Below are 26342 nucleotides of genomic sequence, written 5' to 3' on the forward strand. Positions count from 1 at the left end.
TGAAAATAGGACTGTAATACAACAATTAGTTTGCTTACATACTGGAAACATTTGTGTTTTTTCCCTCCTCTTATTACACATCATAAAAATTAAAATTCAGTTTGCTTTTTGTCATAGATTCTTTCCACAGAGATGATCAAAACTTAGTCTCCAGCTTTAAATATTACGATATTTTTTTTCTTCTAATTCTAATTGAATAAATTGAGTTTGAAACGTGATAAATTGAGTGGATATATTTATAAAACATACATAATCATTCATCATAAAATAAAATACCATGAACAATGCTTGCTTGCATTATATAACATTTAATTATATAGTTAATGATTGTACGAACATGTCTGCAAATTGCGTTTAAGTCCAAAAATGTTCGCAAGTCCAATTTTGTATTTCACGCCTTTTTCGGAGTAGTACTTCTTTCCGCCGCTAATACCGACGCCTGGCGCTGTGAGAGCTCGGCTCACCCAGCATCTACCTTCTTCGTTGCAATGCGGAAGTGCGTGAATGTATCTCCAGCGTGCAAAGAACCTTTTTCATTTGTATCATTAAATATCTCATGCATCCAATATCGAATATGGTTGGTAAAAAGCTAAAGGCTTCTATTGAGGGAGTTGCAAGGAAGAGGCAAGCCATTTCTTCTGAAACGAGTGGCAATAATAACGAAGCTTGATGCGCGTGAGTGGTAAGCGTTTCACGGGCATTGAATCGTTCGACCGTCAGTACCATTTATATAGTAAGGCTTTTTTTCCTAAAAACGACATGGTATAGCATGGCTTTTTTTCTTGAAAAACGACATAGTAGAGGAAGCCTTTTTTTCGTAAAAAACGACATAGTATAGTAAGGCTTTTTATTTACAAAAAAGACCATGTATAGTAAGGCTTTTTTCTTAAAAAATGACCATGTATAGTAAGGCTTTTTTTGTTTAAAAAAGACCATGTATAGTAAGGCTTTTTTTCTTAAAAAACGACATAGTATAGTAAGGCTTTTTTCCCTAAAAAACGACATAGTATAGTATGGCTTTTTCCCCCTAAAAAAACGACATAGTATAGCATGGCTTTTTTTCTTGAAAAAACGACATAGTAGAGGAAGGATTTTCCCCTAAAAACCGACATAGTATAGTATGGCTTTTCCCCCTAAAAAACGACATAGTATAGTATGGCTTTTTTCCTTTAAAAAACGACATAGTATAGTAAGGCTTTTTTTCCTAAAAAACGACATAGTATAGCATGGCTTTTTTTCTTGAAAAACAACATAGTAGAGGAAGCCTTTTTTTCTTAAAAAACGATATTGTATAGTAAGGCTTCTTTTCTTAAAAAAACGACATAGTATTGTAAGGCTTTTTTTTTCGTAAAAAACGACATAGTATAGTAAGGCTTTTTTCTTAAAAAACAACATAGTATAGGCTTTTTTCTTTAAAGACGACATAGTATAGTAAGGCTTATTTTCTTTAAAAACGACACAGTATAGTAAGGCTTTTTTGTCTTTAAAAACGACATAAAGGCTTTTTTGTCTTTAAAAACGACATAAAGGCTTTTTTGTCTTTAAAAACAACATAAAGTGGTCTATGTAAAGTAAAGCTTTTATTTGTTTAAAAAATAAATACTATGTATATATAGTCAGGCTTTTTTCTTTAAAAATGACCATGTATATTAAGGGTTTTTATTAAAAACGACCATGTACAGTAAAGCGTTTTTCTTAAAAGACGACATAGTATAGTAAGGCTTTTTTTCTTAAAAAATGACAAAGTATAGTAAGGCTTTTTTCTTAAAAACAACATAGTATAGGCTTTTTTCTTTAAAGACGACATAGTATAGTAAGGCTTATTTTCTTTAAAAACGACACAGTATAGTAAGGCTTTTTTGTCTTTAAAAACGACATAGTATAGTAAGGCTTTTTATTTACAAAAAAGACCATGTATAGTAAGGCTTTTTTTCTTAAAAAACGACATAGTATAGTAAGGCTTTTTTTCCTAAAAAACGACATAGTATAGTATGGCTTTTTTCCCCTAAAAAAACGACATAGTATAGCATGGCTTTTTTTCTTGAAAAACGACATAGTAGAGGAAGGCTTTTCCCCTGAAAACCGACATAGTATAGTATGGCTTTTCCCCCTAAAAAACGACATAGTATAGTATGGCTTTTTTCCTTTAAAAAACGACATAGTATAGTAAGGCTTTTTTTCCTAAAAAACGACATAGTATAGTATGGCTTTTTCCCCCTAAAAAAACGACAGTATAGCATGGCTTTTTTTCTTGAAAAACGACATAGTAGAGGAAGGCTTTTCCCCTGAAAACCGACATAGTATAGTATGGCTTTTCCCCCTAAAAAACGACATAGTATAGTATGGCTTTTTTCCTTTAAAAAACGACATAGTATAGTAAGGCTTTTTTTCCTAAAAAACGACATAGTATAGCATGGCTTTTTTTCTTGAAAAACGACATAGTAGAGGAAGGCTTTTTTTCTTAAAAAACGATATTGTATAGTAAGGCTTCTTTTCTTAAAAAAAACGACATAGTATTGTAAGGCTTTTTTTTCGTAAAAAACGACATAGTATAGTAAGGCTTTTTTCTTAAAAAACAACATAGTATAGGCTTTTTTCTTTAAAGACGACATAGTATAGTAAGGCTTATTTTCTTTAAAAACGACACAGTATAGTAAGGCTTTTTTGTCTTTAAAAACGACATAAAGGCTTTTTTGTCTTTAAAAACGACATAAAGTGGTCTATGTAAAGTAAAGCTTTTATTTGTTTAAAAAATAAATACTATGTATATATAGTCAGGCTTTTTTCTTTAAAAATGACCATGTATATTAAGGGTTTTTATTAAAAACTGACCATGTATAGTAAGGCTTTTTTATTTTAAAAAAACGACCATGTACAGTAAAGCGTTTTTCTTAAAAGACGACATAGTATAGTAAGGCTTTTTTTCTTAAAAAATGACATGGTATTGTAAGGCTTTTTTCTTAAAAAAAACGACATAGTATTGTAAGGCTTTTTTTTTCGTAAAAAACGACATAGTATAGTAAGGCTTTTTTCTTAAAAAACAACATAGTATAGGCTTTTTTCTTTAAAGACGACATAGTATAGTAAGGCTTATTTTCTTTAAAAACGACACAGTATAGTAAGGCTTTTTTGTCTTTAAAAACGACATAGTATAGTAAGGCTTTTTATTTACAAAAAAGACCATGTATAGTAAGGCTTTTTTCTTAAAAAATGACCATGTATAGTAAGGCTTTTTTGTTTAAAAAAGACCATGTATAGTAAGGCTTTTTTTCTTTAAAAAAATGACATATTATAGTAAGGCTTTTTTTCCTAAAAAAACGACATAGTATAGTATGGCTTTTTTCCCCTAAAAAAACGACATAGTATAGCATGGCTTTTTTTCTTGAAAAACGACACAGTAGAGGAAGGCTTTTTCCCTGAAAACCGACATAGTATAGTATGGCTTTTCCCCCTAAAAAACGACATAGTATAGTATGGCTTTTTTCCTTTAAAAAACGACATAGTATAGTAAGGCTTTTTTTCCTAAAAAACGACATAGTATAGCATGGCTTTTTTTCTTGAAAAACGACATAGTAGAGGAAGCCTTTTTTTCTTAAAAAACGATATTGTATAGTAAGGCTTCTTTTCTTAAAAAAAACGACATAGTATTGTAAGGCTTTTTTTCGTAAAAAACGACATAGTATAGTAAGGCTTTTTTCTTAAAAAACAACATAGTATAGGCTTTTTTCTTTAAAGACGACATAGTATAGTAAGGCTTATTTTCTTTAAAAACGACACAGTATAGTAAGGCTTTTTTGTCTTTAAAAACGACATAAAGGCTTTTTTGTCTTTAAAAACGACTTAAAGTGGTCTATGTAAAGTAAAGCTTTTATTTGTTTAAAAAATAAATACTATGTATATATAGTCAGGCTTTTTTCTTTAAAAATGACCATGTATATTAAGGGTTTTTATTAAAAAATGACCATGTATAGTAAGGCTTTTTTATTTAAAAAAAACGACCATGTACAGTAAAGCGTTTTTCTTAAAAGACGACAGTATAGTAAGGCTTTTTTTCTTAAAAAATGACATAGTATTGTAAGGCTTTTTTCTTAAAAAAAACGACATAGTATTGTAAGGCTTTTTTTCGTAAAAAACGACATAGTATAGTAAGGCTTTTTTCTTAAAAAACAACATAGTATAGGCTTTTTTCTTTAAAGACGACATAGTATAGTAAGGCTTATTTTCTTTAAAAACGACACAGTATAGTAAGGCTTTTTTGTCTTTAAAAACGACATAGTATAGTAAGGCTTTTTATTTACAAAAAAGACCATGTATAGTAAGGCTTTTTTCTTAAAAAATGACCATGTATAGTAAGGCTTTTTTGTTTAAAAAAGACCATGTATAGTAAGGCTTTTTTTCTTAAAAAACGACATAGTATAGTAAGGCTTTTTTCCCTAAAAAAACGACATAGTATAGTATGGCTTTTTTCCCCCTAAAAAAACGACATAGTATAGCATGACTTTTTTTCTTGAAAAACGACATAGTAGAGGAAGGCTTTTTCCCTAAAAAACGACATAGTATAGTATGGCTTTTTTCCTTTAAAAAACGACATAGTATAGTATGGCTTTTTTCCTTTAAAAAACGACATAGTATAGTATGGCTTTTTTTCTTAAAAAACGACATAGTATAGTAAGGCTTTTTTTCTTAAAAAACGACATAGTATAGTATGGCTTTCCCCTTTAAAAAACGACATAGTATAGCATGGCTTTTTTTCTTGAAAAACGACATAGTCGAGGAAGGCTTTTTTTCCTAAAAAACGACATAGTATAGCATGGCTTTTTTTCTTGAAAAACGACATAGTAGAGGAAGCCTTTTTTTCTTAAAAAACGATATTGTATAGTAAGGCTTCTTTTCTTAAAAAATGACATAGTATAGTAAGGCTTTTTTTCTTTAAAAAATGACAGCAAGTAAGGCTAAGAGAGTCGGAGAATAAATCTGACTTCTGTTTCTTCACTTTCTAGTTGTTGCTGTGGTCCACTGGCAAAATCATTGGGTCATAACAGGAGGCGGGAATCAGGAGTGAGTTCAATTCCACTCGTTGCAATTGTCAAATTGTTTATTGAGGTAATGAAAAGGATAAATACAACTTCCAACTTTACAGTGGTGCAGTGGCAAAGACAATGGGTCAGAACTTCAGGTGGACTCAAGTTCAAATCAGAAGTGAGTTTGATTCCAGTCTTTGCAATTCTCAAATTGTTTATTGAGGTAATTAAAAGGATAAATATAACTTCCAATCACATCATTTCAGAAGACACTGTGGTCCAGTGGCAAGAACAATGGGTTGAAATTGAAGTTGGACACAAGTTCAAATCTGGAGTGAGTTCAAGTCCACTCTTTGCAAATCTCAAATTGTTTATTGAGGTGATGAAAATGATAAATATAACTTCCAATCATCTCATTTCAGAAGTCGCTGTGGTCCAGTGGCAAAGACAATGGGTCAGACAGACCTCAAGTGAGTGGATTTGACTGCCATGTGGGAGATGGGGTTCGAATCCCGCTCTCGTTTGACTAATCACTACACTAGTAGTTCAGTAAATGGGTAATCCTTTTTTCATTCAAATAAAGATTTAGTCATTTTTTTCAGCAAAACAATATTTCCGGTCAGCCTTCGGCTGACCGGAAGACAGTTGGGAGGGGGGATCCCTGGTGGCGTTCGACAGTCGGCCTTCGGCCGACTGCCGACGCCATGCAGTCGTTGACTGGCGACACCGGGACGTGAACCCTCGACACCCACGTCGCAGGCAGGTGACTTACCCACTACACCACGAGGCGGCCCGCCTATACATGATTGGAAGTTATACTTATCCTGTTCATTACCCAAATAAACAATTTGAGAATTGCCAAGAGTGGAATTGAACTCACTCCTGATTTGAACTTGAGTCCACCTGAAGTTCTGACCCATTGTCTTTACCACTGGACCACAGTGACTTCTGAAATGATATGATTGGAAGTTATACTTATCCTTTTCATTACCCAAATAAACAATTTGAGAATTGCAAAGAGTGGAATTGAACTCACTCCTGATTTGAACTTGAGTCCACCTGAAGTTCTGACCCATTGTCTTTGCCACTGGACCACAGTGACTTCTGAAATGAACTGATTGGAAGTTATACTTATCCTTTTCATTACCCAAATAAACAATTTGAGAATTGCAAAGAGTGGAATTGAACTCACTCCTGATTTGAACTTGAGTCCACCTGAAGTTCTGACCCATTGTCTTTGCCACTGGACCACAGTGACTTCTGAAATGAACTGATTGGAAGTTATACTTATCCTTTTCATTACCCAAATAAACAATTTGAGAATTGCAAAGAGTGGAATTGAACTCACTCCTGATTTGAACTTGAGTCCACCTGAAGTTCTGACCCATTGTCTTTACCACTGGACCACAGTGACTTCTGAAATGATATGATTGGAAGTTATACTTATCCTTTTCATTACCCAAATAAACAATTTGAGAATTGCAAAGAGTGGAATTGAACTCACTCCTGATTTGAACTTGAGTCCACCTGAAGTTCTGACCCATTGTCTTTGCCACTGGACCACAGTGACTTCTGAAATGAACTGATTGGAAGTTATACTTATCCTTTTCATTACCCAAATAAACAATTTGAGAATTGCAAAGAGTGGAATTGAACTCACTCCTGATTTGAACTTGAGTCCACCTGAAGTTCTGACCCATTGTCTTTGCCACTGGACCACAGTGACTTCTGAAATGAACTGATTGGAAGTTATACTTATCCTTTTCATTACCCAAATAAACAATTTGAGAATTGCAAAGAGTGGAATTGAACTCACTCCTGATTTGAACTTGAGTCCACCTGAAGTTCTGACCCATTGTCTTTGCCACTGGACCACAGTGACTTCTGAAATGATATGATTGGAAGTTATACTTATCCTTTTCATTACCCAAATAAACAATTTGAGAATTGCAAAGAGTGGAATTGAACTCACTCCTGATTTGAACTTGAGTCCACCTGAAGTTCTGACCCATTGTCTTTACCACTGGACCACGGTGACTTCTGAAATGATGTGAATGGAAGTTATACTTATCCTTTGCATTACCCAAATAAACAATTTGAGAATTGCAAAGAGTGGAATTGAACTCACTCCTGATTTGAACTTGAGTCCGCCTGAAGTTCTGACCCATTGTCTTTACCACTGGACCACAGTGACTTCTGAAATGATGTGATTGGAAGTTATACTTATCCTTTTCATTACCCAAATAAACAATTTGAGAATTGCAAAGAGTGGAATTGAACTCACTCCTGATTTGAACTTGAGTCCACCTGAAGTTCTGACCCATTGTCTTTGCCACTGGACCACAGTGACTTCTGAAATGATATGATTGGAAGTTATACTTATCCTTTTCATTACCCAAATAAACAATTTGAGAATTGCAAAGAGTGGAATTGAACTCACTCCTGATTTGAACTTGAGTCCACCTGAAGTTCTGACCCATTGTCTTTGCCACTGGACCACAGTGACTTCTGAAATGATATGATTGGAAGTTATACTTATCCTTTTCATTACCCAAATAAACAATTTGAGAATTGCAAAGAGTGGAATTGAACTCACTCCTGATTTGAACTTGAGTCCACCTGAAGTTCTGACCCATTGTCTTTACCACTGGACCACAGTGACTTCTGAAATGAACTGATTGGAAGTTATACTTATCCTTTTCATTACCCAAATAAACAATTTGAGAACTGCAAAGAGTGGAATTGAACTCACTCCTGATTTGAACTTGAGTCCACCTGAAGTTCTGACCCATTGTCTTTACCACTGGACCACAGTGACTTCTGAAATGATATGATTGGAAGTTATACTTATCCTTTTCATTACCCAAATAAACAATTTGAGAATTGCAAAGAGTGGAATTGAACTCACTCCTGATTTGAACTTGAGTCCACCTGAAGTTCTGACCCATTGTCTTTGCCACTGGACCACAGTGACTTCTGAAATGAACTGATTGGAAGTTATACTTATCCTTTTCATTACCCAAATAAACAAATTGAGAATTGCGAAGAGTGGAATTGAACTCACTCCTGATTTGAACTTGAGTCCACTTGAAGTTCTGACCCATTGTCTTTACCACTGGACCACGGTGACTTCTGAAATGATGTGAATGGAAGTTATACTTATCCTTTGCATTACCCAAATAAACAATTTGAGAATTGCAAAGAGTGGAATTGAACTCACTCCTGATTTGAACTTGAGTCCACCTGAAGTTCTGACCCATTGTCTTTACCACTGGACCACAGTGACTTCTGAAATGATGTGATTGGAAGTTATACTTATCCTTTTCATTACCCAAATAAACAATTTGAGAATTGCAAAGAGTGGAATTGAACTCACTCCTGATTTGAACTTGAGTCCACCTGAAGTTCTGACCCATTGTCTTTGCCACTGGACCACAGTGACTTCTGAAATGAACTGATTGGAAGTTATACTTATCCTTTTCATTACCCAAATAAACAATTTGAGAATTGCAAAGCGTGGAATTGAACTCACTCCTGATTTGAACTTGAGTCCACCTGAAGTTCTGACCCATTGTCTTTACCACTGGACCACAGTGACTTCTGAAATGAACTGATTGGAAGTTATACTTATCCTTTTCATTACCCAAGTAAACAATTTGAGAATTGCAAAGAGTGGAATTGAACTCACTCCTGATTTGAACTTGAGTCCACCTGAAGTTCTGACCCATTGTCTTTACCACTGGACCACAGTGACTTCTGAAATGAACTGATTGGAAGTTATACTTATCCTTTTCATTACCCAAGTAAACAATTTGAGAATTGCAAAGAGTGGAATTGAACTCACTCCTGATTTGAACTTGAGTCCACCTGAAGTTCTGACCCATTGTCTTTACCACTGGACCAGAGTGACTTCTGAAATGTTATGATTGGAAGTTATACTTATCCTTTTCATTACCCAAATAAACAATTGAGAATTGCAAAGAGTGGAATTGAACTCACTCCTGATTTGAACTTGAGTCCACCTGAAGTTCTGACCCATTGTCTTTACCACTGGACCAGAGTGACTTCTGAAATGTTATGATTGGAAGTTATACTTATCCTTTTCATTACCCAAATAAACAATTTGAGAATTGCCAAGAGTGGAATTGAACTCACTCCTGATTTGAACTTGAGTCCACCTGAAGTTCTGACCCATTGTCTTTACCACTGGACCACAGTGACTTCTGAAATGATGTGATTGGAAGTTATACTTATCCTTTTCATTACCCAAATAAACAATTTGAGAATTGCAAAGAGTGAAATTGAACTCACTCCTGATTTGAACTTGAGTCCACTTGAAGTTCTGACCCATTGTCTTTACCACTGGACCACGGTGACTTCTGAAATGATGTGAATGGAAGTTATACTTATCCTTTGCATTACCCAAATAAACAATTTGAGAATTGCAAAGAGTGGAATTGAACTCACTCCTGATTTGAACTTGAGTCCACCTGAAGTTCTGACCCATTGTCTTTACCACTGGACCACAGTGACTTCTGAAATGATGTGATTGGAAGTTATACTTATCCTTTTCATTACCCAAATAAACAATTTGAGAATTGCAAAGAGTGGAACTGAACTCACTCCTGATTTGAACTTGAGTCCACGTGAAGTTCTGACCCATTGTCTTTACCACTGGACCACAGTAACTTCTGAAATGATGTGATTGGAAGTTATACTTATCCTTTTCATTACCCAAATAAACAATTTGAGAATTGCAAAGAGTGGAATCGAACTCACTCCTGATTTGAACTTGAGTCCACCTGAAGTTCTGACCCATTGTCTTTACCACTGGACCACAGTGACTTCTGAAATGATGTGATTGGAAGTTATATATATCCTTTTCATTACCTCAATAAACAATTTGAGAATTGCAAAGAGTGGAATTGAACTCACTCCTGATTTGAATTTGAGTCCACCTGAAGTTCTGACCCATTGTCTTTACCACTGGACCACAGTGACTTCTGAAATGATGTGATTGGAAGTTATATCTATCCTTTTCATTACCTCAATAAACAATTTGAGAATTGCAAAGAGTGGAATTGAACTCACTCCTGATTTGAATTTGAGTCCACCAGAAGTTCTGACCGTTTGTCTTTGCCACTGGACCACAGTGACTTCTGAAACAATGTGATTGGAAGTTATATCTATCCTTTTCATTACCTCAATAAACAATTTGAGAATTGCAAAGAGTGGAATTGAACTCATTCCTAATTTGAACTTGAGTCCACCTGAAGTTCTGACCCATTGTCTTTGCCACTGGACCACAGTGACTTCTGAAATGATATGATTGGAAGTTATACTTATCCTTTTCATTACCTCAATAAACAATTTGTGAATTCCAAAGAGTGGAATTGAACTCACTCCTGATTCCCACCTCAAGGTCTGAACCAATATTTGCCACTGGACCACAGCAATAACTAGGAGAAGAATCAGAAGTCAGATTTATTCTCCGACTTTCTTAGCCTTACTATACTATGTCGATTTTTTAAAGAAAAAAGCCTTACTATATACAGACGCTCCACTACTTACGAACATTCAACTTACGAACAACGGTACATACGAACATGTCTGCAAATTGCGTTTAAGTCCAAAAATGTTCGCAAGTCCAATTTTGTATTTCGCGCCTTTTTCGGAGTAGTACTTCTTTCCGCTGCTAATACCGACGCCTGGCGCTGTGAGAGCTCAGCTCACCCAGCATCTACCTTCTTCTTCATTGCAATGCGGAAGTGCGTGAATGTATCTCCAGTGTGCAAAGAACCTTTTTCATTTGTATCATTAAATATCTCATGCATCCAATATTGAATATGCTTGCTAAAAGCTAAAGGAAGAGGCAAGCCATTTCATTTGAAACGAGTGGCAATAATAACGAAGCTTGATGCGCGTGAGAGTGGTGAGCGTTTCACAGGTATTGAATCGTTCGACCGTCAGTACCATTTATAAACAGAAAGATCGAGCAGCAGGACCCAAATATTGAGCGTTGCACAAAGTTTGCAAATCAATTGAATGATTCCATACAGTGCTACCGCATCATTTATGATGAAAAAAAGAAGAAAACTGTGCAATCGTCATTAGGTCGCTTCTTTTGGCCAGTTTCTAATACATAAATCTCTCTCTCTCTACAGTACTGTACATATTCTCTCCATTTTATTAAATGTTTTTTTTTCAGTACAAACCAATGCGTGTTACTTATACAAGCCTTAAACATACAAATGCACTTATATAAACCTTCAATATACTTATATCGGCCTTAAACATAAATTATAATACAAAATATAGCACTGAATCAACTTACAAACAAATTCAACTTATGAACAATCGCTCGGAACCAATTGCGTTCGTAAGTAGGGGAGCGTCTGTACATGAAAATAATAATGGCTCATTTCTTCATTAATATTAATCTTAATCTGGGTAAATAGACCCTAAAAAATTAAAATGTGTCTTTACTTTGAATAAGAAAACAAACTTTTCAATGACTACAGAAGCCTGTTTTAATTCAACAATGATTCTTTTATTCAAGGATAACACCACAATTGACAGCGATGGACGTCCAATCTATTTGGAGTGTTAAAATGAGTTGACCGGCCTAGTGTTGTCAATGGCAACCAGAGTTCACATTTTTACTAATTTCCAGTAATCCAAGTATCATCGGACGCCAACGATTATAAAAATAGATCCCGACCCAGGATTTCTGCCTAAACATAATTTGCACGTATAGTGTTCCCCTCATAAGGCAGTTAATTATGGGTCCAAATAATACACTGGAAAACGTAACCGAATGAATAAAAAAATAAAAATTCAATGAAATACTGAGAATCACAGCCTGCAGCAAAAATAGTTGTGTGTCCTAGAATTTATGTCGCACATTTTTCTCTTTTTGTATCATTGTTGTTATTGCCCACGCTCGGTTATTCTACGGGTGTACGCCTCCCAGCCTGACTTCCTGTAAGCCTCGGCGGCGTCCAGCCTATCCGACGCTTCCAAAATGCCGCGTCCAACGATGATGACGTCGCATCCCTTATGGAAGATGACCTCCAGTGGCGTGGTGTACTGCTGGCCCAACGTGTCTCCTGAGGGAGGACATGAGGAAGCCGAAAAGATGAAATAGATCACATTTCATTTTAGGGCCAACGGCACCGCCTTCTGCTAAAAAGTATCAATTGCAGTAACTCGTGTACGCCGACGAGTGAAAAAGGCAATTTGGTCACTCACCTCCAGCTGTCATTCGCACGCCTGGTGTCATGTGGACAAACTCGGGTCTCTTTGTGACCTTTGACCCGCAGATGAAGCCCATGACAAAGTCAGAATGCTCTTCAGCCATTTTCACCTGCAAAAAAAATGCATCTTTTTATGGATTGGATACCAATAGCAGTGAATTCAAATATTTTAATAATCTAAAATTTGTGTTGAAACGTTTCCAAAGCCCGCTAGCCTACATCCGAGGTTACAGTGATGACAAAACCCGTCCTAAAAAGACTCCGATAAAAAAGGGCAAATGATCAGTGCTAACTTACCGCCGCCTCGGTGTAGCCGCCCGTCGCCAGGGATCCTCGCGAGCTCATTTGCGCGATTAGCAGACAGCCTCGACCCAGCGGCTTGCCGACAGAAGCCAGGCCGCTCACGAGCCCGTCCCCCGGCACCGCGTGAGCGTTCACCACGTGTGACCATGAAGAAATCCGGTACAAACCGCCTGTTTCACAAAAGATACAAAATTCAGGTGGGTTTCTAAATTGCTGAGCCATGCTAGGGCTGCAAAAAAGTCATTTTAAATGGTGGCATCAACAGGCTACTTGACAAATACATTCAACTACAATGGACATTTATTCAAAAGTTGACAGATAAGACCTTCAACCCTTTAAAATAACAAACAACTATTATTTTTTGTCATTTACTTTTGATTGTTTACACTTGATTCCCTTAACCCTGCAATTTTGGGCATTATTAATTTGAGAATATTAGAATTAAAAAACAATAACTTGTATTTTTGGTGTTTTTTTAATATTTTCATAATCATACATTTATGAGTACAGTGTTAAAACGAAATTAATGACATCAAAATGGAAGAAAAAGGAAATATACACAGGTTAAAGCCACAAGTAACAGTTTAAACTTTTTTTTCATAGTAATTAACTAAAAACGCCGTTACACGTCCAGTCCATTTTGAACGTTCATTCATAAGTGTCCTTTTACGGTGGAAAAATAAAGAAATAATATTCTCCTTTTATGTCTGGATGAGGAAAACATAAATGTAGTGTATGCAACACAAACTGGAGATGGATGGAAGACACTGCCTCCTTGTGGCCGATTCGTGTCACTTGTCCTATGTCAATTAATGTGTGCGGTTTGTAGTGAATGCAGAAATTTGTCAAATAAAACTGTTTGAATGGTTAAAAAAAGGATGCAAGAATGTCAAAATTTAACCAAAAAAATTTGAATTTCCCACCTTCGTACTGGTGCTTGACCGTATTCCCAATATCGGCAAATTTCCGGTCTTCAAATATGAGGAAGTTGTGCTTCTCAGCGATGACCTTCAGCTTCTGAATGAAGGCTTCGGTGAAATCCTGGTCCAAGAACACCACGAGTCGCGTATTAATTAAGGTTTTGTTTCGTAAAGTTGTACAAATACTTGCTGTAAGTTTGCGTGCCAACCGTCAAAATATCCACGTGGGTCTTTAATAAGCAAATCTTGGGACCGAGCAGGTCGGCGAGCTTGAGCAGCTCTTCGCTGCTGGTGACGTCGGCAGAGACGCACAGGTTGGACTGCTTGGCCGCCATCACGGTAAACAGCGTCTTCGCCACGGGGTGAACATCTGCCGACAAAAAAAACAACCTTCAGAAACTGCGGCTAAATCTCACGACAAACCTTTACACGTGTCGTACTCGGTAGTTTAGCTCTATCTTCATAGCTTAACTCCCGTTCCACACATTGCCTCTTGGGCGCCGGAAGGTCACCGCCATTCTCCTTATTTGGCCTGAACAAACCAGACATTGATGGTGATGGCTACAAACGGCGTTCGTCGACGTGGCGCGATCAGAGTACCTAAAAGTGTTGTTAGCCAAGATGAACTCGCGCACGCTCTGAGCCGTGAACGCGTCGATGCGATCGGAGGCCTTAAGCACGTCCAGCAACTTGAACATGGAGATGATGGGGTGCAGCCTGATGCCTTTGGAGGCCAGCATGTCTACCGCTCCTTGTTCTCGGTCCATCAACACGATGGCATCCGTCACCTTCACATATTATCCATTAGGATGTTGCCCTTATTAGAAGCTGCGTCTTCGTATCGTACCTTCAGTCCTTCTTTGTACAGCACTTCCGCAGTTTCCAGGATGCTGGAACCACTGGTCACCGTGTCTTCAATGATGAGGCAAGTATCTCCCTCTTTGAACGAGCCCTCCACCAGACGTTTGGTTCCTAATGTAGAGAGATGATTCGAGGTTTAATCCATAGATCAAGTGTGGAAAAAGGTCATTCTCACCGTAGTTCTTGGCTTCCTTGCGCCTGATGACCATGGGCAGCTCGTGTGTGGAGCAGATGATGGTGGCAATTGGCAAGGCAGTGTAAGGGACACCACAAAGGAGGTCAAACTTGAGGTGCTCTTTTAAAGCTCTTTGGTAGATGAATTTGGACATCTAGGGGAGAGTGACTATTTAAACGTGGTCACTGGTCAACAATTTTAAATGGACATTATTGGAAAATTACATTTTTGGGGAGTATTTGAAATTTCTTATGTGCAACTATTCCGTGAACTAATCGAAGTTTCAAAATAAGAGCATAACGAGTGAACTTTTAAATGATGCGTCGATGGTGAACGTTGTTTATAGTATTAGCCATGTTTTTATCATTTGGGTAGAGTTGTATGTGGAAGACCGTGGGAAAACATGGATTTTTTAAATAATCTGCCATAACGTTGTGGCACACGTGTTTACCTGATTGAGGAGCAGTGGGTGAGACACGAGGACTCTCAAGTCGATGTAAATAGGTGTCATGATGCCGCTTTTGAGCTTATATTCCCCAAACTTCACCGCGTTTACATCTTGTAGCTTCAGGATGAAAGTATCTAAACAGACATCTGCCATGTTGTCCTGGTTGAAGTTGAGCTGCTGCAGCTAAGTTATGCTTTGAGCTCGACTTCCGCCAAATTTGCGTCGTGAAACCAGCTTGCTTCCGCATTGTCTCCTTCAACGTAAGACTAAATAAAATCGAAGTAGAAAAGAATATTTAGATTTGGAAAAAAAGAACGTATTGTTTTATTACTGTTTTTGTTCATTTTAATATTCTTTCCTATGCGATAAGACCAGCACAGAGAACACAACCGCATATCAGCCGTAATACCAAGACAGACCAGCAGACGGCAGCCTAATATTGATAATTGTAGTAGTATGTAGTTGTGATTGTTGTCTGCAGCATTGGTTGGAGAAAGAATAAACATTTCGTTTTCTCGACTTAAGTGGGGAATGAATACATATTAGTTAGTACTTATCCCCCCCAAAAAATAAATCTCACAATGCTGCAAAAATTGCATTGACAAGATTTCCTGTATTATAAATGTACATAAGTTAGTGTTTGTTCCCAAATTCCATGAACAAATACCCATTGCCATCAAAGAGAATACAAATAACCAAAGTCAGGTTCGATTTGTCAGTTTATTAAAAAGATCCACAGTAGTTCAGTTCGGCACCAACCATTAAAAAAAGTGTACAACCCTGAAATAACATTGAACAAAATGCCTGAATAAAATGGGATAAATAAAAGAAACAAACAAAAATTATGAACAATTCCTAAATGAAATCTCACCTTTAAATATTGGTGTCATTTTAAAGGTCAGATTAAACAGTTTGCATTTAGTTCCATCAATTTTGGCTTTTTACCCAACTATTCATGCACGGACGGAGGAAAGAGATGTTATCATATTTAAGCAGCAGTGCTTATTTTGGAAAGAAATTTTTCTTTGTCACAGTCTGACATTGCTTAACTCAATGCTAAATTTTGAAATAATTTGAAAAGTAGAAAAACACCTGGTGCAACAGTTCAGTATTATGTCTTTGTGTCTATGTACATGTTTGAAATGCATTAAATTTACGTCTGTTTTTCCAACTGTGTGCCGCAATTTTTTTTTAGAGCAGTAAAAAGGCATAGAGGTTTTGCTGGGCAAAATTCCTAAAGGCACGAATGTGGTGAAAAAGTTTTCTTTCAGTCACAAGAGGAGAGGTGTCCTTCTTGAAGTGGTAGCTTCTTCAACATCCTCTTTCATTCTCTACTTGGATGGACTTTGAGCATCTGCGAGCAGCTCGGGACTCAAACACTCAATTGGACAATGTATGTTCTGTTTGCAAAAGAAAAAAAAAACAGAATATCACTTGTATTTTAAGTCATTTATCTCTCCCAGTTCAAATAGATTGCACGTCTATCGCCATCACTGACAGCCAGCAAGTTAATACCAACCAGTTTGCGTCGAGCATTTTCTCTGTAGCGGTCAAAGACGTCAGAGTGGACAGGCTGAAGCAGGTCGGCGTCCATGTGGGCCTGCCCTTCAGGCCTTTTGCAGTCCTCGCAACGCCAGCCCTGACATTGTTAACATTCATTACATAACTTCCATGTTGACGAGAAAACACAAGGTAACAAAGGGGGACAACAGGTGGGTTTGTTTACCTGTTGTCCACCATAGCAGGTACAGGTGCAAATGGCTCCCAGGTATTCTTTCTGCCACTGGTTTCCGACGTGGTACATTTTGCCGTCGTCGTAACAGGTGGAGTCATCTGTTTTAAAGAGACAATCATTGAGCTAGTGCTGATATATTATATATAAAACCATCAGTTAATGAAAATCAAACAATTTGATGGTTGGTGTGCCAACATAGCAACTTCTAAAACAACTTTATTATATATATATAAATTATTATTCTTACATTTTTATAAATGGTCAGTGCAAGGCATGCTGGGATTTCCAGTATCAACACACTTTATCACTCGCCTTGCATTTAAAAACAATTGGGAATAGCTGGCTTTAACAAAAGAACAATTTGCTAAATTGTTCATATTAATTACATCATTACATATTAATTATGCCATGATGGTTTATTATTACATTTTTATAAATGGTCAGTGCAAGGCATGCTGGGATTTCCAGTATCAACACACTTTATCACTCGCCTTCCCAAATTATGCAGTGAATAATGCATTTAAAACAATTGGGAATAGCTGTCTTTAACAAAACAACAATTTGCTAAATTGTTAATATTAATTACATCATTACATATTAATTATGCCATGATGGTTTATTATTACATTTTTATAAATGGTCAGTGCAAGGCATGCTGGGATTTCCAGTATCAACACACTTTATCACTCGCCTTCCCAAATTATGCAGTGTATAATGCATTTAAAACAATTGGGAATAGCTGTCTTCAACAAAAGAACAATTTGCTAAATTGTTAATATTAATTACAGCATTACATATTAATTATGCCATGATGGTTTAATACCATAGTCTCCAAAGTTAAAACATCTGAAAAGTACTGATAGATAATTAGGTATATTTATATTACTGTAAAAATATGTATGCCACTATGCTTCTGCTTATTTTTTTTATGTATTTCACATTTACATGACAAGTTGTCATGAATGCCAATCAAAAAATAAAGTCAACTTTTAATCAAATAACTAATGTTTTGTAAAACAGTCCATATGGTGTTAGTACCGCATTGATACACTACGTCAACAAGGTAATGATATTTTTCATCCACTCACGAGGTTCGCATTTAAATTCTCCTTTGCCGTTGCCCAGACAGGTGCAGCTCATCATGTGACCGTTCTCGACGTGGCGATCCCACTTCTCGCCGATGCGGTAGTTGTTGCCATTGTCGTGGCACCACTCTGAAGGAGATAAGAGTTCGCGTATAGAGTAAGGAGATTTTTAAAAAAATGACAGTGAGGGAGTGACAAGAAAAAAAAACAAGTACTGACATGAATTTGCCACATTTCCTGCAAAAATTGAAGTATTATTTAGACAATACACACAACTGAAGTGAGGTTGTGGGTTAGCCTAGATTAGATTTTTGCTCTCTATCATTAAAAAATGCAATTTTCTACACAAAGAGCAGGCACGTCAACATGGGCAGACAGACACAATTGTAAAAACACTTAAAAATTCCCATAAATTTACCCATTGTATCAATGAATTTGTCATTATTGTCCATTCTGCTCATGCTGAGATATGATATAAATCTATATACGTATATGTACATATAGACATAAAGTGCAGCGCATAGAATTGCACAATTTTATGGCTTCATTTGATCCCAGCTTTTCAGGAATTTATAACAATGTCAGGAAGTTTATAGAGACAGAAGTCCATATTTATAAATTCCTTTGGGGTTAAATGACATGGAATGTTTGAATTCCATGGCGTGGATGTTAATAAGCCACTCACTGGATGAATCACACCTAAAATGGCCGGTGCCCAGACCCAAACAGCGGCACCACAGCTTGAAGCCCGTCTCAGACATACGCTCCCATTCGGAGCCCACCTGGTGGTACGTGTGCGTGAACGTGTCGTAGCACACATCGCGGTTGGTAGAAATGGGGAGGTCGCCTGCAACTAGAGGGCAAACACATGAACAATTAATACCATTTGCATATTACGTGCATATTCATTTGACTGAGGGAAGTGGCAGTGAATAAGAACTGGTTCCAAAAGGCCCAAACCAGGTGATAGCTCAACTCTAATTGGTTGTTTTCACTTGCCATGCAAAATTATGACTGTAGATAAGATGTAAAAATAAATCTGACTAAATATGTGGAGTAAAAATACATTGAAATATCTTGAGGTTTTCCTACCTGCATTGCCAACTGTCACAACCTCTTCCAGAACCTTCTCTTTAGCCCCGCCCCTCATGGCCTCCACAACCACATTATAGGATGCACCAGATGTCAGTCCAATAAGAGTGGCACTGTTAGAAGTGCCAGGTAGACGCATCTATAGGGAAAGAGATACATTTTAGGATTGGCATCCATGCTCTTTCGAATTTCTGGCTTTCTCGCAACTTGGAATTAATGACATGGTGAAAAACTTTGATGAATAACTTGTGTTACCTGAAAGCCTCTTTCCTCCATGTTCGTAATGGGATTGCATGATACTTCGTACTCTGAAGTCTGCGGAATGGGTTGCCAAGAGATGGTTGTGATGGTCTGCGCCTCTTGGGGCAACTCCGTCTCATTCTCGGGGAAACCAAACGCAAGGCCTGGAAGAGGTATTTCGCTCACCTGCACGGAGAAAGACGATAACGTCACAGCAAATAAAATGAACCTCCTATGTAACATTTTGGGTTATGATGTCCACTTATTTGGACACCAGGTCTTTAGGAGTTTAAATGTTCTGTCGTAGTCAACAAACCTTGACCAAAGGTACTCTGTTTCCATCAGGGCCTGCCACGGGAATGTAGACGAGAGGTTCTCTAAGAATCGATCTCTGGCCTTCTTTTGGTCCACCCTGCAGTCCGTTATTAGGACCAAGGCTCTGGTACTCTGTGTAGATGTGCTGTCCCTGCTGCCCTGGCCTGCTCTGACCACTCGTACCGGCCAATAGGACGTTGTTGGAGTCAAAGCTAAAATTTGGAGGAAAAAATGGGCTTAATTAAATGTTCTTTTTTCTTTTTATATAAACGACATCCTGCAAACTCTCACATCTTGTCATTCAAGGTCTCGGGAACATCCAAGATGTCCGTGGCGGGTCGGTGGGAAACTGGAAGCTGAGGCAGCTCGGGAACCAGTAGGGAATGACTAAGAGCTGGCTCTGGTTGAACGCAATAAAAAGCCAAGTTAAGCAAATAAAAACGTACATGGAAGCCAACTCAAATTTATTGCAGGCAAGGCCTTGGCTGAGGAGCTTTTGCAGTAGACTTGTTGGACATGATGTTGTTTTTTCAAGTAGGAAATGGTCCAAAACTTTGGGGATTCTCAGTGTTTTACACACTCTTTCCAAGGACAACTTTCCCACTGACATGGTTTGTAGTTAGACTTCTTTTTTTTGTCTATTTGTTTGTAAGGCTATTACGAATTATCAACATCAAATCAATTATCAAATTAATACATTTTTTAGATTAGTAAATTAAGGACATCTAAGAATTTTTAACCAAAACCTGAAATATTCTGTTTATTAAAAAACATGAAAAAAAATATAAATACAATATTAATCATTCTCGTGATTTTTTTTTTTAAAGGTACAAACAAGGAAATGACTTAAATATCCTTTAGTCCTCAGTGAAAGTAAATGACTCTCTTTTTAGGAGTCAAAATCAGATATTTGCCAATATTTGCAGATATTTGCGCAATTTTGCTCTGAAAAAAAAATACCCATAGTCCAACTATTCTCACAATATAGTAGTTAGGTGTACAACTAGAATTTTGAACCCAGACTAATATAGCCGTAAAAAACAGTCATTAATCATCTATTAAAATAATAATTGCGACAGCCCTAGTCCTTTACAATTGATATTCAAATATTTGATGAATTCTTTTAGCCCTATTTGCAATACGTTTTGTACTTACTGGTTCTGGCTTTGCCTGAGAGAGGTATACTTCTGAAAGTATTTTGCAGGGCAACAATCTTGATGAGATATTCACTTGCTGGTTTCAGACCTATGAAATATAATATTAGAGACCAATTATAATCTTTCCCTTAGTTCATTGACAGCAACGGACATCCATGGTCACATAAAGAGCAGTTTTTTTCTTCCCAACTCACCATTGATTATGGCATAAGTCTGGCTTGAGTGGGGTCTGGGGACGACTTCTTGAGGCAAACTGCCAGCTTGCTCATAGGTTACGTAATAACCAGTAACCCCCGGAGAGCGGGACCGCTCCCACGAAAATGAGATGCTAGTGGGGTTTAATAAATTAAACTGCAGATTGGTGGGAGGGCTGAGAATTGGTTTGGCTGACGAAAAAGAGAATGATTAGACACTCCAAATTTGATTTATGGATTGAAGCAACAGAAAAGTGATACTAACCTGTTGAGGCGGTGAGTGTTAGTGGTACACTGCGGCCATTTCCTTTTAGTGTGTAGAGATTGATTTTATAAGTGGTACCAGGCTCCAGCCCTGTAGTATACACACAGAGACACATGTAAAAAAAACAATACGTACTTTTTGCATGCTGCTTTTGTAATATCAGCGTACCTGTGAGAGTATATGAGCGTGAGTGGCCGCTAATACTCTTCTGAATGGGAGTGAAGGTTGTAGAGGAAGTGGGAGTGGCCTCAAGCAGAAAACCTGAGACTACATCCATCTTGGAGCGCCAGGTCAGACTAATTGAGGTGTCGTTGACGTCAGAGATGCGAACGCGCCGAGGGGGGCTGATGTCTTTAGAATGATAAAAAAAATAAGGTCAGCAATGGCAACTTATGGCAACGCATTTGCTACAAAAGGATAAAAAAAATAAGGTCAGCAATGGCAACTTATGGCAACGCATTTGCTACAAAAGGATAAAAAAAAATAAGGTCAGCAATGGCAACTTATGGCAACGCATTTGCTACAAAAGGATAAAAAAAATAAGGTCAGCAATGGCAACTTATGGCAACGCATTTGCTACAAAAGGATAAAAAAATAAGGTCAGCAATGGCAACTTATGGCAACGCATTTGCTACAAAAGGATAAAAAAAATAAGGTCAGCAATGGCAACTTAAGGCAACGCATTTGCTACAAAAGGATAAAAAAATAAGGTCAGCAATGGCAACTTATGGCAACGCATTTGCTACAAAAGGATAAAAAAAATAAGGTCAGCAATGGCAACTTATGGCAACGCATTTGCTACAAAAGGATAAAAAAAATAAGGTCAGCAATGGCAACTTATGGCAACGCATTTGCTACAAAAGGATAAAAAAAATAAGGTCAGCAATGGCAACTTATGGCAACGCATTTGCTACAAAAGGATAAAAAATAAGGTCAGCAATGGCAACTTATGGCAACGCATTTGCTAGAAAAGGATTTTTCATTTCCATCGCTTATTTATATCCTTTAAAACTCACTCTCCAGTGTAGTAACCACTCCTTGGACTGGCCTACTGGTCAAAGAGTTTTTTAAGGCGTGCACATGAACATCATAAGTAGTTGCAACCTAGAAGAAAATAGAAGTAGTTCAGAGGGCTGGTAGTGATTGTTTGATATAACTTTCAAAATGAGGAATTCACCATGAGTCCAGTGATGTGTGCCTTCGTCGTGTCCGGAGCTAAATTCATCTCCTTGGTGGGTCCGCTCTTGCTTTTCGGATTCACGATAACACGGTAGCCTGTGAGGCGTGTCTGGCCGGTTAGCCTGTTTTCTTGACCTGGGACAGCCCAGTGCATGGTGAAGGATGTAGGTCCAACCTGGGTGAACTGCAGGTTGGTGGGGGGTGACAGCCCTGTGTTGAAAAAGACGCAAAAGAGTCTCTGTTTCTGTCTCCATAGACAAACATTCATACCACACTGCAAATAAATATGATCTCAAACCTGTAGTTTGAGTTCCAACCAGTGCTGTGCTGGCCGTGTCATCGTGCAGGGCAATCACTTTCACCGTATATTCGGTTCCTGGCTGGAGGCCATAAATAATGGCGAACTCGGCATCTCCTCGAGGGGAAGGGCGTAGCTCTCTTTCACCCTCCTCAGAGCTGGAGTATAAAACTCGATAAGCCGTAACTATTCCGTCGGGACTCTCCCATGTGATCCTTAGAGAGGTGGAGTCAATGTCGGAGAAGCTCAGGTCCTTAGGACGATCGACATCTACGGAAATGGGAACATTTTAAATTTGGCGAAATAGAATGAAAATTGAGGTTAGTTACAAAAATCTTTGGAAAATCCTTACTCGTGAGTGCATTGACTACCAATGGTGAACTCTCTCCATCTTGTCCCAGAGCGTAAACACTAAAGGTGTACTCCACTGTCGGCATTAAACCGGAGAAGGTCATTTCTGTTTGGTCTGTATCGGCAAAAGGAGTGGAAAACAAATTTGAAGCAGAAAAGAAGAAGCTAGAACTGAAATATGTCGATAAAAACCCATTAATTATGATAACTTAAAGTATGTGAGCCAATCTAGAAGTCAGCCCGGTGGCTGCGTGGGTTTCAATCGCGGTTAAAGCACTATTTACGTACTTTAACTTGAGTTCGAAGCATTAACTTGTTCTATAGAGTTTTCCATAAAACTTGAATGAAAGTGCCAGTGAAATTGGTGGACTTGAAATGTCATATTCAACCAACTTTTTTTTTGAATGTGTACCTGGAGCCACCACTTCAGTGAAAGAAGAGCCCTGGCCATTTCTGGGGACTCCGGTCACTCTGTACCCCTTGATTGGACCTTGAGCAGGGCTCCATTTCACAGTGACGCTGTTGTCGTTAACGTCCATTACCTCCATGTCAGAAGGAGAGTCGACTCCTGGAAAAAGGATACAAGAATGTAGCTTTTGGTTTTTCGTTCAGACAACATGTATGAAATACTCGTGTTTGTGTGTTGTACCTGTTTTATGTGTGACATAGATGGGAATACTAGAAGCAGGGCTGTCTCCTCTGCCAGTTACGGCATAGACGGTGATAGTGTAGTCAGTACCAGGCTGCAGATTGGGGATTGTTACAGTAGACTGAGAGCCAGGAACGGTGAACTCCTTGGGATTACTGTGGCCTCCTGAAGAAAGAGACACAATCAGCAAAGATAGACTACAATACATTTTGCTTGAGAAGAAGATATGAACGCATTTATGATTAATGAAAATGACAGACTAGCCATTTTAATAGAAACAATAACTGTGTTTTCGTGAAAAGTTTGTCGCAAAATAAAAGTGGTATTTCAAACATTGATGGCTGACAAACTAGACCTCATTGAATAATATTTTTAACATGAAGTCAAAAAATATATATATAAAAAAGACAAAAACTTCCTTTTCTGAACTGCGTATCCTCACAAGGGTTGCAAGGAAGACAAAAATAAAAAAATTAAAAAATTTAACAACCTTTTTGATGAATTACAATCCCTTTTAAAAGTCACAATTGCTCTACCTGTTTCGCCATGAGTGATCCTGTAGTAGCGCACAGTGACAGGAGGGGCATCCCATCGGATAGTGATGCTGGTGGGGGTAGATTCGAGAACCTCGAGGTCTGTTGGGGCATCAGAAACTGGACAAACCAAAAAAAACTGTTCAAGCAAAACATTAACCATTAACTTGCTGTCATTTGAGAACAATATGATTTCATACTTGTCTTTTGATTGCCAGTCAGCGGCAAGCTCTCTTGTGTTCCACTAACTGCGTATATGTTAACCAAGTAATCAGTATCTGGAGCCAGTCCTGTAAGAGTGAAGTGGTTCCTGGAAGGGGGTAGCCTCTCATCTTTGGTTCTTCCACCGCTCGCCATCTGGTAACGGATGCGATAGCCCGTGATTTTGCTCTGAGGAGCCAGCCAGTGAATGGTGAAGGAGGTGGTCAAGATCTCAGAGAAACTCAGAGCAACAGGTGAATCCAAAGCTAAAGATGAGATAAGACAGAAAAAAACACCAAATTATTATTCTTCCAAACACTTATTGACTATGATTGAAGTCTAATCCATTTGAACTATGAGAGTATGGCATGGAATGGATCGTGACCGGATGTTTCGTCGAAAGACGTTTGGTCCCCGGACGTTTGGTCCCCGGACGTTTGGTCCCCGGACGTTTGGTCAACCGGACGTCCGGTCGACCAAACGTCCGGTTGACCAAACGTCCGGGGCCCAGACGTCTTTCAACGAAACGTCCGAGTACCGGAATGGATTGGACGTCAATGGCAACTAATGAGTTAAATCACTTGTTGAAGCAGCGCAACTAAAACTCACTGGTTTTGTGGGTCCCGACAAGTGGCGAGCTCTCCCTCTGCTCATAAACGCAGACCACACTCACCAGATACTCAGTGTTTGGCAGCAAATCTGCCCAAAGTGGAAAAGAAAACTGTTAATAAAATACAATCTATCCATTGTGCTAGCAAGTTGCAGTGTAATTATTGTTTTCATTCCAACTTACTCTTCAACACAACATTGTTCATTTTGCCGTCTACACTGGTTTCGGTAAGGTCATCATCTAAGTCAATTGGATTGTACCTAAACAAAAAATAAAATAAAATTAAAAAAACAATGATAATTCACTATTTAGGACAGACTCCCATAATTAATTGACTCAATGACAACTAATTCATCATTTTTCATTCATGCTTCTTTACATTTTTTAAATATTTTTAATGAAAAAAAAACTAGAAATGGCTCAAGTAAATACTGATTTATAATTTAACTTTTTTAATTATTGAAAATTAATTAAAAAAAGAAAAACAACATTTACATTAGTACATTTTTTAAAAATATTTATCTATTTTTAATATATGGGTAATTTATGAAATAACAATAAAACCATTAGAACAGTCTGATGGTTGATCTTTTTCCTTAGTTTCAGTGTTTTAGTAACTCTGTAGTCAATATTAAAAGAGTACATTTTTAATGAAGCTCTGATTCGACTATCACCGTCAGTGGCAGCCAATAAATTAAGCGCATTGAACATATTGTTTCAAACCTAATAAGGAAGTTGCTGATGTCAGCCATGTTGGGGACACGTGGTGAGACCCATGTGACTTCCATAAAGTCTGAGCCTACTTGGCCAAAGCCCAGATCAGTAGGGGCCGGCACAGCTATGGAAAACAAAAGAGACACAGTTTATTATAGTGGCTGAGATGAAGTATAAGCCATGAAACGTACTCTACATCATGCTTTTGCTTACAAGTCTGTTGTGTGACCGTGGTGGGTTCACTTTCTCCATTCTCTGTTACAGTGATCACGCTAATGTCATATTCGATACCAGGTTCCAACCCGTAGACCGTATAATGTCCGGTCGTGGGCATAACCGTGTCTTGGTAGAAGGGTACGCTTTCGCCCGCCGCCAACACCGTAATCCTGTAACCGGTGATGGCTGTGGAGTTGATTGGAGACCAGCGTAGACTGATCGTGGAGTCACTAACATCGTCGAAGCTGAGGTCAGTCAACTGTGGGACATCTGTTGTTGTTTTTAGGGCAAGACACCGAAAAAAATACCAGACGAAAAGAGAATAGAGTCGAGAAAAGGAGGATCACGAGAGACAGAAAGTGGAGACAAAAGATGAGAGCCGTTAATAGTCCACTTCCAGTATTGTGGGATATGTAATCAACATATCACAGCAATAGATGAACGTGCTACATTTTGTACAATATACAGTGCTTAAATGTATTAGATCACCTTATAATGTATCTATAGAATAGGCAAATTTCAGC

At 37.9% G+C, this 26342-nt stretch overlaps 2 protein-coding genes and 1 long non-coding RNA gene across 3 annotated transcripts in view; 1 reads left to right on the top strand and 2 right to left on the bottom strand.

The window, feature by feature from the left end:
* The first annotated feature begins 495 nt into the window (after nt 1-495).
* Nucleotides 496-11876, top strand: LOC144087174 (uncharacterized). The gene is made up of 2 exons (XR_013304653.1): nt 496-682; nt 11581-11876. It is a non-coding gene; the product is annotated as an uncharacterized LOC144087174 (long non-coding RNA).
* umps (uridine monophosphate synthetase) lies at nt 11556-15213 on the bottom strand. Its single transcript, XM_077617532.1, has 10 exons — nt 14988-15213; nt 14537-14690; nt 14348-14472; nt 14101-14288; nt 13941-14032; nt 13710-13870; nt 13504-13621; nt 12575-12750; nt 12273-12387; nt 11556-12130 (listed from the first exon to the last, which is right to left on the bottom strand). The coding sequence occupies exons 1-10, from the start codon at nt 15135-15137 to the stop codon at nt 11952-11954; spliced, it is 1458 nt and encodes a 485-aa protein (XP_077473658.1). The 5' UTR covers nt 15138-15213; the 3' UTR covers nt 11556-11951.
* Nucleotides 15214-15685: 472 nt separating this feature from the next.
* Nucleotides 15686-26342, bottom strand: part of fn1a (fibronectin 1a) — a 30351-nt gene continuing 19694 nt past the window's right edge. Inside the window, exons 25-49 of the mRNA XM_077617091.1 lie at nt 25816-26088; nt 25612-25726; nt 25072-25148; nt 24888-24977; nt 24278-24544; nt 24081-24197; nt 23545-23709; nt 23308-23463; nt 22897-23010; nt 22545-22814; nt 22245-22456; nt 22084-22171; nt 21236-21418; nt 21068-21157; nt 20803-20994; nt 20607-20696; nt 19743-19851; nt 19453-19663; nt 19152-19322; nt 18897-19035; nt 18490-18657; nt 17808-17933; nt 16711-16817; nt 16504-16623; nt 15686-16384 (exon numbers count right to left, since the gene is read on the bottom strand). Coding sequence (XP_077473217.1) covers nt 16316-16384; nt 16504-16623; nt 16711-16817; nt 17808-17933; nt 18490-18657; nt 18897-19035; nt 19152-19322; nt 19453-19663; nt 19743-19851; nt 20607-20696; nt 20803-20994; nt 21068-21157; nt 21236-21418; nt 22084-22171; nt 22245-22456; nt 22545-22814; nt 22897-23010; nt 23308-23463; nt 23545-23709; nt 24081-24197; nt 24278-24544; nt 24888-24977; nt 25072-25148; nt 25612-25726; nt 25816-26088 — 3719 coding nt within the window. The 3' untranslated portion in view covers nt 15686-16315. The remainder of the gene's footprint in view (nt 16385-16503; nt 16624-16710; nt 16818-17807; nt 17934-18489; nt 18658-18896; nt 19036-19151; nt 19323-19452; nt 19664-19742; nt 19852-20606; nt 20697-20802; nt 20995-21067; nt 21158-21235; nt 21419-22083; nt 22172-22244; nt 22457-22544; nt 22815-22896; nt 23011-23307; nt 23464-23544; nt 23710-24080; nt 24198-24277; nt 24545-24887; nt 24978-25071; nt 25149-25611; nt 25727-25815; nt 26089-26342) is intronic.

The sequence above is a fragment of the Stigmatopora argus genome, chromosome 13 (genome assembly GCF_051989625.1).
Source record: "Stigmatopora argus isolate UIUO_Sarg chromosome 13, RoL_Sarg_1.0, whole genome shotgun sequence".
NCBI lineage: Eukaryota > Metazoa > Chordata > Actinopteri > Syngnathiformes > Syngnathidae > Stigmatopora > Stigmatopora argus.

What these genes read in the sequence shown, in the direction of transcription:
- umps (XM_077617532.1), bottom strand. Translation starts at nt 15,137, where the DNA reads ATGGCAGATGTCTGTTTAGATACTTTCATCCTGAAGCTACAAGATGTA. An exon ending in CCCACGTGGATATTTTGACG is followed by an intron (nt 13,622 to 13,709) that starts GTTGGCACGCAA and finishes TTCTTGGACCAG; the next exon opens with GATTTCACCGAAGCCTTCAT. An exon ending in CGTGCGAATGACAGCTGGAG is followed by an intron (nt 12,131 to 12,272) that starts GTGAGTGACCAA and finishes GTCCTCCCTCAG; the next exon opens with GAGACACGTTGGGCCAGCAG.